Genomic DNA, 17,726 nt, shown 5'->3' with positions numbered 1-17,726 from the left:
CATTGCAGGGTGGAAACAAGGTCAAAAACGTCACTTTCTGCCCATAGCTCTTTTTTTTTGCATTTTAGTGTAAATATGCATATTTAAGAGGTACTGTCATTCTTTTTTTTCTATTACAAGAGATGTTTACATCCCTTGTAGTAGGAATAAAGGTGACACCAATTTTTATTTTTTAACACACTTGCCCCCGCAGAGCTTGCATGCAGAAGCGAATGTATACATGAGCCGTGTCTGCATATGAAAATGGTGTTCAAACCACACATGTGGGGTATCGCCACGATTGGTAGAGCAAGAGCAAGAATTCTAGCCCCAGACCTCCTCTAACTCAAAACATGCAACCTGTAGCATTTTTTAAACGTCGCCTATGGAGATTTTGGAGGGTAATAGTTTGTCGCCATTCCACAAGCAGGCACAATTTTTAAGTGTGATATGTCAGGTATCAAATTTACTCAGCATAACATTATCTTTTATGATATATATATATATATATATATATATATATATATATATATATATATATATATAAAAAAAAAAAATAATAATAATAATAATAATAATAATATGGGCAAACTTTACTGTTGCCTTATTTTTTTTAATAAAAAAAAAGAAACTTTTAAGACCGCTGCGCAAATACGGTGTGAAAGTATTGCAACCTCCGCCATTTTATTCTCTAGGGCGTTAGAAAAAAAAAAAAAAAAAAATAATAATAATAATAATAATAATAATAATAATAATAATAATGTTTAGGGGAGTTCCAAGTAATTTTCTAGCAAAAAAAAAAAATGTAAGTTTTTAACACCAAATCTCAGAAAGAGGCTCGGTTCTTAACCACTTAAGGACCGAGCCTCTTTCTGAGATTTGTTGTTTCAAAACAGTTTTTTTTTTGCTAGAAAATTACTTAGAACCCCCAAACATACTTATTTTTCTAAGACCCTAGAGAAGAAAATGGCGGTTGTTGCAATACTTTCGGTCACACCGTATTTGCGCAGCAGTCTTACAAGCACACTTTTTTTGAAAAAAATTTTTTTGAATTAAAAAAAATAATAGGACAACAGTAAAGTTAGCCCATTTTTCTTTAATAATGAAAAAGATAATGTTACGCCGAGTAAACTGATATCCAACATGTCACGCTTGCGCCCGCTCGTGGAATGGCGACAAACTTTTACAGTTAAAAATCTCCATAGGTGACGTTTAAAGAATTCTACAGGTTGCATGTTTTGGGTTACAGAGGAGTTCTAGGGCTAGAATTCTTGTTCTCATGCTATTGATTGCGGCGACACCTCACATGTGTGGTTTGAAGACCGTTTTCATATGTGGGAGCTACTCACATATGTGTTCGCTGCACGTGAGCTTGCTGGGATGGGGCGAGTTTATATTTTTTGTTTTATTTATTTTACCTTTTTATTTTTTTTATTTTTACACGTTGGCGCCCTCTCCCACCACCGATAAAAGTGATCTCGCGGTGAATCCGCCGCAGAGACCATTTTTATCTTGTAGCGGACTGCCCGCTGAAGAAGAGGATACCAGGGATTATGGCAGCTAGCTGTTGCCATAACAACGATATCCTCCTTCAAAAAGCCAACGTAAAACTGCAACGGGCGGTCCATAAGTGGTTAAATGCCTGGGGTCAACCCAGCAGTGGGAGAAGCTGTCGGGTGAAAGACCTAAAGTGAGAAAGTGTGGAGGCTGTAGGGACGGGGGGAGGGGACCCCGAGCCGGGGCTCGGGTGCATGCAGGAGGAGTGACGTGATCCTGGAAAGAGAGGGAGGCACATGAGAGAGCAAGAAGAGAGGACAGTGAGGGAGAACACGTCTAAGATTCTCCAGGGAGGACAACTGGTCGCAGCCAGGAGGGCTGGTGAGTGAGCACAGTTGGGAGGACTGGGGAGGCACACCTGAGAGAACTGGTAGATTGTAGTTTGAGATGGGTGAAGAACCAGAAGAGAGGACTGTGGGAAGGGCAGTGGAAAGAGGTCTTTGCAGCCAGGCTGGTTGGCAGGGCCTGAAGAGAGCTATCCGCGAGTGGTAGCTGAATAGAGGACAGCTAGTACCTGAACTATTCTACACCACAGGGGCCGAGGTCCCTGCCTGCAAAAGGCAGTTCACTGAGGCCTGGCTGAATTAGTGTCAGGCCTAACCATGCTAGTCCAACCATATTAGCTAGTCTTGAGGAGTGACAGTCTGCAGCAAGGGAAGTTCAATTCCCTCAAAAAACAAAGCTTATGGACTGATCTATGTCTGAGTGATAGAGAGATGGATGTCTGGCTAGGCAAGGTGACAGGTAAACCACTACATTCAGCAACCTTCCACTAAGGTCACATGGGCCATATTAGTGGACAGTTACACGCTTGCCTTCCAGCCACCAATTCAGAATATAGAACGAGAAAAAGGTACAAGACTTTACTTTTTCAAATTGGAACATTCTTTGGATACTCAAAGTAGCCAGAAAATTTCCTATAAGGGCTACATATACTTATAACAGTACATTGAGTATTTCCAAAGTAATTATAGGAGAAAGCTTGTACTTACTGGACATCCCGGAAAGTTGGGAAGAGTTCGCTTTCATAATTGAAGCGCTTTAGGAAGAAATCTCGAATACATTTCACATCTCTGTCAAAATACCTAAGAAACAGGAAGAAAAGAAAACATAAGTGCTCCAGAAAACCCCAGTTTTCTGCTCATCTGCAACTGTATTGGTCTCTTCTCAGTGATGATCACCGATATACGACATTAAAATAGTGTATTGCAGCTCAAATATAAACCGATGAATCACTTGAGCATATTCTTGGCAGTGCTGCTAAATCTATGTTTTCACCAAGATTCTACTAGACAAAGAAAAATGATGCCATTAGTAAGTAGCTGATGTTGTCATGAATAATGTAGCAGTAAATGGCCGCTAGTTCAAGCATTACGTAAAATGCTGCATTTAATTAAGCCAAGGACATCTCTTGTCAGCGTACACTTAAAAGGGAACAGCCACGGATATCTCTGCTCTGCCACTCTGATAAGAGCATAATACGCACCATTCACCATTTTGATGAGATGTAGACACCATTTGTGGGAAATCAATCAAGGTGACATGGTCCTCATCATCCAACATGATATTAAACTCATTGAAGTCTCCGTGGATCAAGCCATGATTAGCAAGTTTGACAATGAGTTCCATTAACTCACTGTACAATGACGCCGGGTCATCCAAGTGACGAATCTGGCACCTAACAGTAGGAAACAAAAACGGTTAGGATGTCCCGATTCTACAATTACAGCTCTGCTCTAGCCAAAACTTTTCCCTTTATCTGAATATAATGGAGAGGAGCAAGAGTCAGGATGTTACTGCTCTCAGGGTCCCCATTAGTGAGATCCCCACCCACTGGTGACAGGGGGTGAGAATGACATGAAATGATGGGATTCTCTTCACTGAGGATTGAGACAACAACCCCGCTTTATTGGACCAGGGAGAAAAATGCTAGAACCTCAATAAGTTGTTTGCTGAACTCATATCACTTAAAATGTTAGGAGCTACAAGGTGCTGTGCTTAGTAAAAGTGCATGTAGTTAGAATTTGAAAAAATATTTGCCTGTATTACACTACAAAGAAAAATGACAAAGGTAACTTTAGTCAGAAAATTAAGTTATGCTAGCTCACCTCTTGCAGGTATAGCTCTGTAAATTATTACAGTGTCTATATTGTTTAAACTCCAGTAATACAGGGTCTCACCCTGTACTGCACATGCTCAGTTGCTCTCCATTTTTAGGCATTGCTGAATTTCTAGAGGCCGATCTGCTGACAGCCTTAAAGCAGAATTAAATCCTCCTACCCTTTACAGCCAAGGAAGCTGTTTGTTTGATCTGCAACTGCCACGGTGCTCAACATGCGATCAGTTATGACACCAGACATTTGATGGGTTGACCGTTTAGTTAAAGCGGAACTTTAAAATGTGTGTGCTGTAAATAGCCTCCAGCATTAATCCAGTTTCTTCTTCCTGGAGGCTGCCATTTTGTTGAAGCCCAAAGCCCCAGAACAGCAGTAAAATCATAAAGCAGAACTAAACCCATCGATTTAACGGTTTCAAAAAAGTTACATACCTGGGATGTCAGGAATGCAAACCATCACATTTGTGTCCTCAACCAAAATGCCAAACCATCAAATGGCTGATGTCATAACTGATCACATGTAGCACCATGGCATTGCAGATAAGAAGCAGTTTCCTTGACTGTAAAGCATACAAGGCTTTCATTTTGCTTCATGGCTGTCAGCAGATCAGCTTCTAAAAACGTGACAGTGCTTAAAAATGGAGAGAAACTGAGCATGCGCAGAGCAGGGAGAGACTGTATTACTGGATTTTAAACAGTATAGGCACTTATTTGTAATGTTTTACAAAAAGGGACCAGCTTGAAGTGATCTAGCAGAAACTAAAGTGATTGTAAAGGCAGAAGGTTTGTTTTTTATCTTAATGCATCACAAAAAAAAAAAAACTTCTGTGTGTAGCAGCCCCCTAATACCTACCTGAGCCCATCTCTAGCCAGAAATGTTGCATGAGAGACCCTCCTCCTTATTGGCTGAGACAGCAGCAAAGCGCCATTGGCTTCCGCTGCTGTCAAAGTCAGTGAGCCAATGAGGAGAGAGAGGGAGCAAGGCCTAGCCGGGGGCCCCCTGTCTGAATGGACACACAGAGCTGTGGCTCAGCTCGGGTGCCCCCATAGCAAGCTGATTGTTGTGGGGGCACTCGTCAGGAAGGAGGAGCCAGGAGAGTAAAGAGGGACCTCAGAAGTGGAAGAAACAGCCTGCTCTGTGCAAATCCACTGCACAGAGCAGGTAAGTATAACATGTTTTTTTTTTCATTTTCTTAATATAACAAACAACACAAGACTTTACAATCACTTTAATTTTCTGACTAAAGTTCCTCTTTAGGGACACAAACAAATGTGAGTTAGCAATTCCAGCAATATAACTTTTTTAAACCATTAAATAGATGGGTTTAGTTGCGCTTTATTATTTACTTCTGCTCAGGGGATCTGGGCTTCAGCAAAATGGCAGCCTCCAGCAAGAACAAACGTTAGAGTAATGCTGGAGGCAATTTATAGCACACACTAATTTTGGTAGCATAATTATTAATGCAGAATGTAGGTTGCTTGCTAAAGAACATTACATTTTATTAAGTTGTTATGGGTAAAATTCTGCTTTATGGTGATTAAAATATTCACAGAAACCAGGTTCCTGTTCTTCATGTAGTTTGCCTTAATGAAATACAGGCAGTTATTCTCCTAATGCCAAATGAATGGATTTTTTGCCAGGTGCCATAAACTATTGTATCCAGAATCTGAAGAGGGTGTAAAACAAATCCAAAAGGACCAGCACAAGACTGAGATGTATGGATTGAGCCGGATGTCAGGGCACCAACAAAATAAGAACCTGGAAACAAAGATTCCAATTCATTGTACAAAGCATCCTAATATTACATGTTCATGAGGCAAACAGCCTCTCAAATCATGTTCCCAAGGCCAAGTTCTAGCTAAAGCTGATTATTAACCCATCAGGTTTTACTTTCTACAGTACTGCTTATTAACCCATCGGGTTTTACTTTCCACAGTACCGCTTATTAACCCATCGGGTTTTACTTTCTACAGTACTACTTATTAACCCATCGGGTTTTACTTTCTACAGTACTGCTTATTAACCCATCGGGTTTTACTTTGTACAGTACTACTTATTAACCCATCGGGTTTTACTTTCTACAGTACTGCTTATTAACCCATCGGGTTTTACTTTCCACAGTACCGCTTATTAACCCATCGGGTTTTACTTTCTACAGTACTGCTTATTAACCCATCGGGTTTTACTTTGTACAGTACTACTTATTAACCCATCGGGTTTTACTTTCTACAGCACTGCTTATTAACCCATCGGGTTTTACTTTCCACAGTACCGCTTATTAACCCATCGGGTTTTACTTTCTACAGTACTGCTTATTAACCCATCGGGTTTTACTTTGTACAGTACTACTTATTAACCCATCGGGTTTTACTTTCTACAGTACTGCTTATTAACCCATCGGGTTTTACTTTCCACAGTACCGCTTATTAACCCATCGGGTTTTACTTTCTACAGTACTGCTGTTCAGTTTCATGAGAAATAATAAACCATGAGATCACAACTGCCTGGATATAACAGCACTGGATGTCTACTTGTTGCTTCAGACAATTCTTAAACGTTGTTTAATTTGGTGGTAAGCCTTCTGGTGACACATAAAAGGTCAATCATTAAACCTCCTCTGGGACACATTCAGCGAGATAAAGGAAGAGGTTCTCATTTATTTAATGCAGAAAATTCCTTTACATAATTACAGATTCATTTTTGGAGGCAAGTAAGTACATCTGGGTAAGAGATCAGTAGATCAGCCTCTTCATTTTTTCTATTTAAAAGATGTATTTGTGATTTATAAACATATTTATTCAGAGCAAAGATTTGGCTGCTGGAAATCCAACGTGTACATAATGGGCAAACATTTTCTAATTAATTGGTCTGCAATGCTTACAGCAGCAAGTGTAAACATGACTCTGAACAAAGACTCTTTCAAACATTTATCTTTGCAGCTTGTCACTTCATTTTTTGTCTTGTGCACCCTTTAACCTCAATTTTCATTTAAATGCATTAATATGACCTTTACATTTGGTTCCGAATAAGTAAAAATCGTGACAAAAACACTGTTATAGTGACATCATGTGGCAGATGCATAAACTGCAGCAAGACTTGAACAGCAAAAGGAAGTAATAATAAAATGTATGTACTTGGCTAAATTGGAGAAACCATACACCTTTTAGTGGCATGTAATTTAAACACAGATTTGTTTCTGTACTCTGTAAAGTTAGGCAGGAAGCAAAGAACAACAAGACAGCCGATTTGCACTAACCAATAAATCAGCAATAGCCGCCTCAATACATCTTATCAACACAAAACCTGTTCAATAACCACTTGCTTTCCTGTCCATAGTCAAACAACGTCTGCAGGAGGGATCTCCCATCCAGTGCGCCGTGTCACTCGGGAGCAGATGCTCATGCCCGGCAGCCGCGATGTCTGCCGGGCACCCACGATTGCCTGTAACAGAGCAGGGATGTGGATCTGGCTGTGTAAACACACAGATCCATGTCTTGTCAGGGGGGAGGAGACAGATTGTGTGTTCCCAGTACAGAGGAACACAGATGCGCACATCAATATACGCTCATTGGGATTTTTTTTAACAAAAATACGTAGAAGAATACATATCAGCCTAAACTGAGGAAAATAATTTTTTTTTTTTTTTAAATTGGGATATTTATTATAGAAAAAAGTAAAAAATAGTGTTTTTTTCAAACTTGTCAGTCTTCTTTTGTTTATAGTGCAAGAAATAAAAACCGCAGAGGTGATCAAATACCACCACAAGAAAGCTCTATTTGTGGGGGAAAAAAAATGAATTTAATTTGGGTACAGTGTTGCATGATCGCGTAATTGTCATTGAAAGCGCGACAGTGCTGAAAATTGGCCTGGGCAGGAAGGGGGTGAAAATGAAGGTTAAAACAAAAATGAAGCATATTTACACATTTTCAGAAGATGTTTATTTATGTGTATGTTATTAACACCTTCAGCCACAGAAGGTTTTGCCCCCTTAATGACCAAGGCCAGTTTGTGTGATACGTCACCGTTTTTTCATTTAACTGACAATTGCGAGGTCGTGCGACGCTGTACCCAAATAATATGTATGTCCGTTTTTTACCCACAAATAAAGCTTTCCTTTGATCACCTCTGCAGTTTTATTTTTTTAATAAATGTAATAAACAAAAAAAGCCGACAATTTTGAAAAAAAATAAAAATACACGTGTGTGTGTATATATATATATATATATATATTTTTTTTTTTACTTTCTGCTATAAAACGTATCCAATAACAATAGGTTAAAAAAAATCCAATTTCTTCATCAATTTAAGCCAATATGTATTCTGCTACATATTCTTGGTAAAAAAAATCCCAATAAGCATATATTGATTGGTTTGCGCAAAAGTTATAGTGCCTACAAACCATGGGATAGATTCATGGACTTTGTTTTTACTGGTAATGGCACTGATCAGCCATTTTTTAGCGGGATTGCGATACTACGGAGGACAAATTTGACACCAAGCGACACTGTTACTGTATAAATGACACTGGCAGGGAAGGAGTTAACATCAGGGGCGATCAAATGGTTGAGTTTGTTCCTTGGGAGTGATTTCTTCTAACTGTGTGGGGAATGGACAGGAAGAACACCGAGATCCGTGTTTCTGCTTACAAGGAACAGAAGATCTCCGTGTACTTCCCTGTCAGAACAGGGATCTGCCTTGTTTACAGCCCACAGTATCGATTACACAAAATGACAGTGGTTAAAGTATATCTAAAAGGCAAAACTTTCCTTTTAAAGTTTTGGATACAGTGGAAAGGAATTCAAACTCCCATCCAGTTTTTATTGCCGCCTGTGCCCCTGTTATATCCGCTTTTCCCAAGTAGAAGAAAACCACAAAATTTTGGGTTGTCCCCAGAAGAGTAATAAGGGGTAAATCTTCCAATTGGGATACTAGATTTGATGTCCTTGGGGTACCCAAGGAATTCCCTAATTTGCAGGGATTGCCTCTCACTTCCTGTTTGGCTATCGAACAGGAAGTGAAGGGAAATCTCCACAACAGGACACAGATTGCAAGCAAAAAATAAAAATCTGACAAAAACAAAAAAAGCAAATACGTTTTGTCTATAGCTCTACTTTAACTGTCAGGGTAAAAAAAAAAAACCCACACACGCCTACTTTAGATTTTACATTTTAAAGCTGAAGTTTAGGCAAGAAAACAAAAAACAAACATACATTCTTTATAGACGCAAGCCTAGTAAACTCGGGCCGTTCGTGTGCCGTTCATGCAGGCAGCCGTGTCCTGGACAAATCTTAACTACAGAAATGCCTCGTCCTCTTCCTTTCTCTAACCTTCTGGTGTTGCTGGGGTTAAAATAGCTTTGCGCCTGCTGTGAAACTGCTATGAAAAAGAAAATCCTAACAAGGACCCACCTCCTCCTCCATTGAGAAAAGCACAGAAGCTTCACAGAAGTCCCTTGCAAAGAGCAGTAATGGAAAGAGGGTTAAGGAGGTCACGGAGGGTATGCATCCTACGGGTAAATGATCATAGGTAGAGTTTTTATCTATAGCCTTAAAAAAAATATATATATATGTATTACTCACAAGGGATAGCCGTTTATAAGTTCCATAACAACTGCATGCCTGTTGTAGTCATATGGTTTCGGAACTGGGAACCCTCGGTCGTATAAAGCCTAAAAATAAAGTAAATATTTGTAATACAAATGACTTCAAACTACAAGCATTTTTAAAACAATGAACAATGCAGATGCATGCACACAGGCAGTTTAGCTCCTCAGAACCAAATCCTGCTGTTTTTGGGTACCTGGAAGGTGCAGTGTTTAGCCCCTTGTTGGTAGCAGTCTATGTAACTATGACAGGCTGAAATACATGGTGATGGCTGGAAGAGTGGTACTTGTGTTAAGGGCCATATGCATTAAGACACCTTTCACACTGAGGTGCTTTACAGGCACTACAGCGCTAAAAATAGCACAGGAAGAGCGGCGCGCTGACGTCACCACGAATCCGCTTTAGATCCGGAAGCGTCGGGCATAGATTGTATAGCCGGCCAGCTTGAACATTTTATCTTGTATGCTTTTATATACGAGAGACATGTAAGTGCAATATGGTTGTTTGTTATTAAAAGTTTACAGTATTACACTATAGTAGTTCCTTTGTTCTTTTATATGGGAAATGAGCGTATAATCCATACGGTGTGTACTGGAGAATATCTATTGCTATTAGAAGTGGAGCAGTGGAAAGCGGTGCTTGTCATTCTGGCAAAGAGACCCTGGCTGGGGGATAAACTACAGGCATAATTAGATCTCGTAAAAGATCTGATCAGCTGGTAAGCGGCAGTATTTTTATTGGTGGAGGATCCCTTTACTATATTATGGCACTTCTTGGGTGTTGTGTGTAACATCATTTTGGAGGTCCTAAGAAACATTGTTGGATTTGGAGTGTGGACTATTTAACCCCTTATTTACAGAGTGTGGTTTATATCCATATCGATATTTGGACAGGCAAATCATTTTTTTCAAATTTTGATATCATTTGTATTTTAATAGTTTTTTCACTTTTATTTTATATACACTATATGGGTTAACTATATATGGCTTTTCAGGAATTGTAACGCTGCTTTTATTTTTAGTTTAAGACAAAAGAAAAGCCAATGGATACATCGGCTTCCTACCACTAACAACTGATTTTCCCACAATAATCTGCTACAAACCCTTATACCCCCTCTAGCATATATACAGTATCTCACAAACGTGAGTACATCACTCACATTTTTATAAATATTTTATTATATCTTTTTAAGTGACGATACTGAAGAAATTACACTTTTATACAATGTAAAAGTAGTGAGTGTACAGCTTGTATAACAGTGTAAATTTGCTGTCTCCTCAAAATAACTCATGACACAGCCATTAATATCTAAATCGCTGGCAACAAAAGTGAGTACAAGTGTCCAAATGGGGCCCAAAGTGTCAATATTTTGTGTGGCCACCATTATTTTCCAGCACTGCCTTAACTCTCTTGGGCATGGAGTTCACCAGAGCTTAACTGGTTTCCCCTGGAGCCCTCTTGCACTCCTCCATGATGGCATCACAGAGCTGGTGGATGTTAGAGACCTTGCGCTCCTCCACAGTTTAAGAATGCCCCACAGATGCTTAATAGGGTTTAGGTCTGGAGACATGCTTGGCCAGTTGATCACCTTTACCCGCAGCTTCTTTAGCAAGGCAGTGGTTGTCTTGGAGGTGTGTTTGGGGTCGTTATGTTGGAATACTGCCCTGCAGCCCAGTCTCCAGATGAAAGGTACTGCATCACAACCATGGGAGACAAACTCATCTTCATGGGAGATCTATAAAAGGATTCCTCCTATAAAACAGGTGGATGCTAGAAAAGCTTACTGGGTGCTTTAGTGGCCCCTTCCTCCTAATCCAAACCATATGATCCTTTGAATAGTAATACAAAACAGATTAGACTCAATTCATATTAGACAAAAATGAAGGTCATAAGGGGGGCAGATATCTGAAAACTGCAAATCAAATGAACACTTTCTTTTTACCCAACTAGTAATCATAGAAATAATTGTAAAAGGTGTTTCCATCCAACCACAATTTCTATATAGATTCAATTCAGAGAATAGGTACATAGGAACACCCATTTGGCAGGTAGCACCACTTAGTCCTTCAAAAGCAGATATCTCAATGACATTTGTCTTCAAGTTCAGCAGCCTTATGGAGGACTTTATGAAACCTCCCAAAGAAGTTCCTGTGATAATAAATAAATGTCCAATACACAATTAGGCTAGAGCTACATCTGCAACTAAAAATCTGTTGGTAGTCGCCTCATTAAAGTGGTTGTAAACCCGGTTACACCACTTGTAAATACAGGTAAGCCTATAATAAGGCTTACCTTTAGGTACCGTAAATATCTCCTAAACCTGCACGATTTAGGATATTTACCATGTACGATTGCGCCAACGTCATTGGTGCACTGAAGAAACAGCTAGAGATTGTGCATCTTCTAAAGGGCCTATGCCCCGACCGTCGGTCCTGCGGGAGTGACGTCATTGCGGCTCTGGTCAATCACAGCGCCAGAGCCCGCAAACCCAGAAATAACTCCGGGAGAGTTATGTTGCCGGTCACAGCGGTGTACGGGGACCACTGCAACAGCTTCATTCTAAGGTAAGTATTTCATAATGAGTTAATATTCGATGTATACTAGCTCATTATGTCTTTGTCCTGCAGATTTATATATATATATATATATATATATATATATATATATATATATATATATATATATATATATATATATATATATATATATATATATATATATATATATATATATATATACACACACACACACACACACACAATCGCTTTAAGCTACAGATACACAGGAGAATTTTAGAATCTCAATCATGCTACTAAAATAACTAGCGATGCATATACAGTATATCACAAAAGTGAGTACACCCCTCACATTTTTTTTTATATTTTATTACATCTTTTCATGTGACAACACTGAAGAAATGACACTTTGCTACAATGTAAAACTAGTTAGTATACAGATTATATAAGTGTAAATTTGCTGTACCCTCAAAATAACTCAACACACAGCCATTAGTGTCTAAACCGCTGGCAACGAAAGTGTGTACCCTAAATGAAAATGTCCAAATTGGGTCCGATTTAACCATTTTCCCTACCCAATGTCATGTGACTCAGTGTTAGTTAAGAAGATTGCCAAGACCCTGAAACTGAGCTGCAGCAAAGTGGCCAAGACCATACAGCAGTTTAACAGGACAGCTTCCACTCAGAAAAGGCCTCGCAATGGTCAACCAAAGAAGTTGAGTGCATGTGCTCAGCATCATATCCAGAGATTGTCTTTGGGAAATAGATGTGTGAGTGTTGCCAGCAAAATAACATTAAAAATAGGATTTTTTGTACTCACCGTAAAATACTTTTCTCTGTAATTCACAGACTGACACAGCTTCTCTCTTTAGAGCATTGGGTTGTTATGCCACCTTCAGGAGAAGACTAGGCATTACATGTTAACATGTGATAATAAAACTAGAACTTTCTAGTTCCGCCCAAGGGGCGGTCCCTTAGGTAACGACCCCTCAGCATGCTACTGCAGCCGCAGTAATTTAACAAGTAGTATAACGTAAAGAAAAATATGAGGGACGGGTGCTGTGTCAGTCTGTGAATTACAGAGAAAAGGATTTTTACGGTGAGTACAAAAATATCCTATTTTCTCTTATATTCACTGACTCATACAGCTTCTCTTTTTAGACCATTGGGACGTCCCCAAGCAGTGCCAAAACAGCAAAAAAACTTCATCCACCATGGCATGTGGGAGCTAGTACAAACTTTACCCACAAAAAAGCTACAGTGTGTGGAATAACCACCACAAAAAAACCCAGGGTGCTCCGCAACAGAGAAGCACTACCCTCAAACCGCGGTAATGAACGCAACAGTGTATTAACTAAAGGCACTGCATTTTTACCCAAAAAAATAAATAAAAAAAAAACACAGAGGAAAAAAAATGGCATATGCAATTGCAACTATACAGCCGCCTGCAAAACTTTGCAGCCAAAACAGGTATCACCCGATGCACTGACATCTACCTTGTAGAACTTTATAAGCGTGTGGACAGACGACCAGGTCTCGGCTTTACACACTTGAGTGACAGACAATTGATGTCGGAAGGCCCAAGACGTTCCGATTGCCCTCGTGGAGTGGGCCATGACCGGAAAGGGGGGGCACATGCCCCTTCAAGGCGTAGGCTTGTACTACAATCTGTCTGATCCACCTGGAAATGGTGGCCGACGAGCCTGCATGCCTTTTTTGGACCAGCCACCAAAACAAACAGTGAGTCTAACTTCCGGAAGGGAGCCGTGGCAGACAAATACACCTTCAGAGCCCGAACCACGTCCAGAGCATGAAGGGCCACCTCCTTAGGAAGTGTCGGCTTAGGACACAGAGAAGGTAACACAAGGTCTTCATTGATGTGCACAGGTGAGAACCTCCCCTGGAGAGCCCCTGCACATGACACACACACTGCTAAGCAGCCACACGGAGCATCCCCCACAGGGAGGGGGGGGGGGGAAGATAGGGACAGGGAGAGAAGAGAGGGAGGTGAGGGACCCCCGAATCAACATCCCAGGGAATGCCTAGCTGCTCAGCCCCACCGAGGAAAGGAGAGCTGTACTTGCCAGTTCTGAAAAGCTGGGAGACATTCCATTACAGACCCACTCTCTGATCAGTACAGGGTGGCTGCTGACCTCGGCACACTGACGCAGACATCAGTAGCCCGGTCATATGTGCGCCCATGGAGCATAAAAGCTCACTGACCACCTCTGGAGACGAGGTACATCGTGGCCGGCCTAGCTCATAGCTGCGACCTGTACACGCTCGCTAGCTGGGTTGGGGAGACTACAAGGATAAAAGTACCCAGCCTGTCACCCAGCCGGCTGTTGATAGCAGATCACAGCATCTTGCCCAAAAAGAAAAGCGTCTGCAGAAAAAACACAGACCGATGGGCCCGCAGGCTTCCTAGGTCCTTCTCCTTCACTAGGCAAAATAAAACTGAGGCTGCAGTAGCATGCTGAGTGGTTGTTACCTAAGGTTCTAGTTTTATTATCACATGTTAACATGTAATGCCTAGTCCTCTCCTGAAGGTGACATAACAACCCAATGGTCTAAAGAGAGAAGTTGTGTCAGTCGGTGAATATAAGAGAAAAGGGTATCAGCTCAAGAGATAAAACTATAATTCCACCACTTTACAAAACTCTGATTCAGCCATATCACAAGTATATCATCCAGTTTTGGTCATCAATCCTAAGAAAGGATGCGTATGTCAAGTCGAGAGAAGGACAACAAAGCTAATAAGGGGGCTGGAGGACCTATTATTATTTTCAGCATTTCAGAAAATTCCAAACATTATCTTGAAACCTGTACAATGCAATTTATCTCACCAGTTCCCGTCCACTCTCCTCCAATAGTAAAGAAAAAAATATTCCAAAGGAAGAAAAAGAAGTGGGAGGTTGGGGGAACGTACGACAAATGTAAATATAGAACTATCGGGGAGGTACAGAAACTATAAGGTTAATCAATATTAATAAATCATACTCTTATCATCAGGGTCTGATATTATTTCATAATTAAGTTTAGTTTCCTTAACAATTTAAGGACTGAGCCTCTGAGATTTGGTGTTTATAAGTTAAAAATATAATGTTTGGGGGGTTCTAACACCCTAGAGAATAAAATGGCTTTGTTGCAATACTTTGTCACACCATATTTGCGCAGCAGTCTTACAAGTGCACTTGTATTTTTTTCGGGAAAAAAAAAAAAACCTTTTTTAATTTAAAAAAACAAAAATTAAAAGTAAGCCCCTTTTTTTTTAGATTGTGAAAGAAAAATGTTACGCCGAGTAAATTGATACCCAACATGTCGGGCTTCAAAATTGCACCCGCTCTACCGATCGAGGCAAAAACCTTACATGTGTAAACACCGTTTTCATATTTTTCTTATTTTACACTGTTCTTGGGGGGCTGGCCTCTCCCGTCGCTGATAAGTGATCTTAGACCACTTTTATCTGAAACCGGACCGCTCGCTGAAGAGGATAGACGCTAGATGCTGCCATAACAACGATATCCCTCTTCAAAATGCTGACGTATATCGTCTTGAGCCAGTCCGCAAGTGGTTGAATTCAAACCATTTTGCCCATGTCTTAATATATTTCCTGATAAGCCCTTTATTAATTTCTCCCATTAGACAGAGCTCGTCAAACCCTTCATAGCCACCATGAGACAGTAGGCATTAAACGTTTTCCCCAGTATATAGTGGAATCAAATATTTACATGCGTTTAACAAATATGGGGTCATAGACATCTCGGATTGCTATTTAATTTGTGCAATGAAGTAAAAATGTTAATGGTTCAGGTTTAATTACTCTGCCCAGTTTCAGAGAGATAACCTTCACCACTTCTTCCCAAAATGGGCAGAACCAACAAATGTGCCTGTGTGTAGCTCACTCTCCACATTCCCTACAACACAGGGGTGAGGTCGAGTCAGACATTGCATGTAAATTTTACTGGAGTATAATGCTATTGAGATAAAAGTTTACTTCTGTCATTCCACTCCAGGTGGCGGGCACATACAATGTAATGAAAATACAATACAGGCAGCACAGTGGTGTAGTGGTTAGCACTCTCACCTAGCAGTAAGGTCACTGGTTCAAATCCCAACCACGACACTACCTGCCTGGAGTTTGCATGTTCTCCCTGTGCCTGCGTGGGTTTCCTCCGGGTACTCCGATTTCCTCCCACAATCCAAAGATAAGCAGGTAGGTTAATTGGCTTCTGTCCAAAATTGGCCCTAGTATATGAATGGGGACCTTGGATTGTGGGTGTAGCAATGTACAGGGAAAAGGGACAATTGTAGACACTCACTCAGGTTGAACTGGATGGACTGGTGTCTTTATTCAACCTAACTAACTATGAAACAATGTTGGGGTTGTTAGAGAAATTCGATGCTTATTTTATAATCATTTAGGCTAGGTTCACAACGGAGCGATGCGGGAATGGCGTTTTCCCGCATCGCATGCCTCCCGCCGGCAGTTCACACTGCCCTATGCGGACTGCTGGGAGTGTCAGTGAAATGTTAATGACACCCCCAGATCAGTTCGCATATTGCAGTGAGATCTGCAAACTCGGACAGGAATCGGATCGCATGGTGTGAACACCCATGCGATCCGATTCTGCTGCGGACCAAAAAAAAAGGGTCCCGTGCGAGTTTGTGCGATGCGAATTCAGCCATACTATCTGTATGGCTGAACTCGCATCGCACAGAGATCGGATGTGATTTGCACTGCAGTGCGGTGCGAATCACATCCGGTTCTCGCTTCCGCAGCAGTGTGAACCCAGCCTTATGCATGAGATTGTGTAACTTGAAACTATTCTACTTCTAAGCAGAGTTGTTTCAAGTCCTTGAAATGCATATAAATCACATGGCCATGATCAAGGAGGAGAACAACACGGGTGACATTGGAAAGAGATTGGTATACAACCGTGGAGACATATCTGACGGCTTGTTACTAAAGATAAGAATTAAAGAGAGACGTGTAAGGGCGGTCATCTTGCGATAAGATCAACGCTTGAACCAGGTGTTTCTGGTAAGTGCAAGATCCATAGGGAATTGCACAGGAGGTGTGGTGGCAGATTGCTGATTTGTGACGAATCTCCTATCAACACTTGCTATATTGTTCTTTTACTTTCACTTTTCAATGAACTGTTGCTGAAATAGTGACGGATCTTCTATCAATATTTGCTACACTGTCTCTTCATTTTTACTTCCAAATGAACTAAATATACGATTAGACTCATGTTGAATGTATTATTTACTTATAAGAAGAAATAATTTACATTTGAGTTTTATGGTGATTTAAAAAGGGATATGAGGTCATTTTCAGAGGTCACGCAGAATTACGTTTTTACTCAGATGACAATAATTGTAATTGATTTTATACTGTGAGGTTTCTTATCCCACGTAAAACTTACATTTGCATATACTCAGTAAGGGGACTTAATATTTAAATATATTTTTATTTTATAGATTTCCTTTTTTATATATATTTCTTTGTAATTTTTCGGTTTATGTTTATCCAAAGCGCTGCTAGTGCCTCAGTATATTAACCATTGGTGATAACTTTGGCACCAGATTAAGATTTTGGAAATAATAAGATAGCAGCAGCTATAGCTTAGGATTCACCGTGAGCGCTGAGGGAGTGATTTTTTTTTTTATTTCTCGCTCTTTGTTATGAAGTTCAAACATACAGCAACTAAAGACTAAATGTTTGGTTTCCATGTATCCAATTTAGGAATGTAATTTTTTCACTGTGTCATCAGACTATTGCAAGCAACATATTAACCAGGTTTTGGCTAGTACAATCCAAGTGACTGCTACAAAACAAGAAATTCTATGGATCTACCCAGCCCAGAAAACAAAAAATGAAATGGTTACAAGGGATGAGAAGGGAGAGTGGCCATACAACCAAATACTGCCCCCCCCAGGGGGAGCGATTC

General features: G+C 40.4%; 1 protein-coding gene across 1 annotated transcript in view; it reads right to left on the bottom strand.

Annotated features, from left to right (window-relative positions):
* Window positions 1-17,726, bottom strand: part of RIOK2 (RIO kinase 2) — a 57,155-nt gene that overhangs the window by 19,783 nt on the left and 19,646 nt on the right. The window contains exons 5-7 of the mRNA XM_077462346.1: window positions 9,233-9,321; window positions 3,023-3,214; window positions 2,529-2,621 (exon numbers count right to left, since the gene is read on the bottom strand). Of these exons, the coding sequence (XP_077318472.1) occupies window positions 2,529-2,621; window positions 3,023-3,214; window positions 9,233-9,321 (374 nt within the window). The remainder of the gene's footprint in view (window positions 1-2,528; window positions 2,622-3,022; window positions 3,215-9,232; window positions 9,322-17,726) is intronic.

Source organism: Lithobates pipiens, unplaced genomic scaffold (genome assembly GCF_037356315.1).
Source record: "Lithobates pipiens isolate NorthernLeopardFrog02 unplaced genomic scaffold, aLitPip1_a1.2 Scaffold_3, whole genome shotgun sequence".
Taxonomy (NCBI): domain Eukaryota; kingdom Metazoa; phylum Chordata; class Amphibia; order Anura; family Ranidae; genus Lithobates; species Lithobates pipiens.
This window is presented reverse-complemented; position numbering and strand designations above follow the sequence as displayed.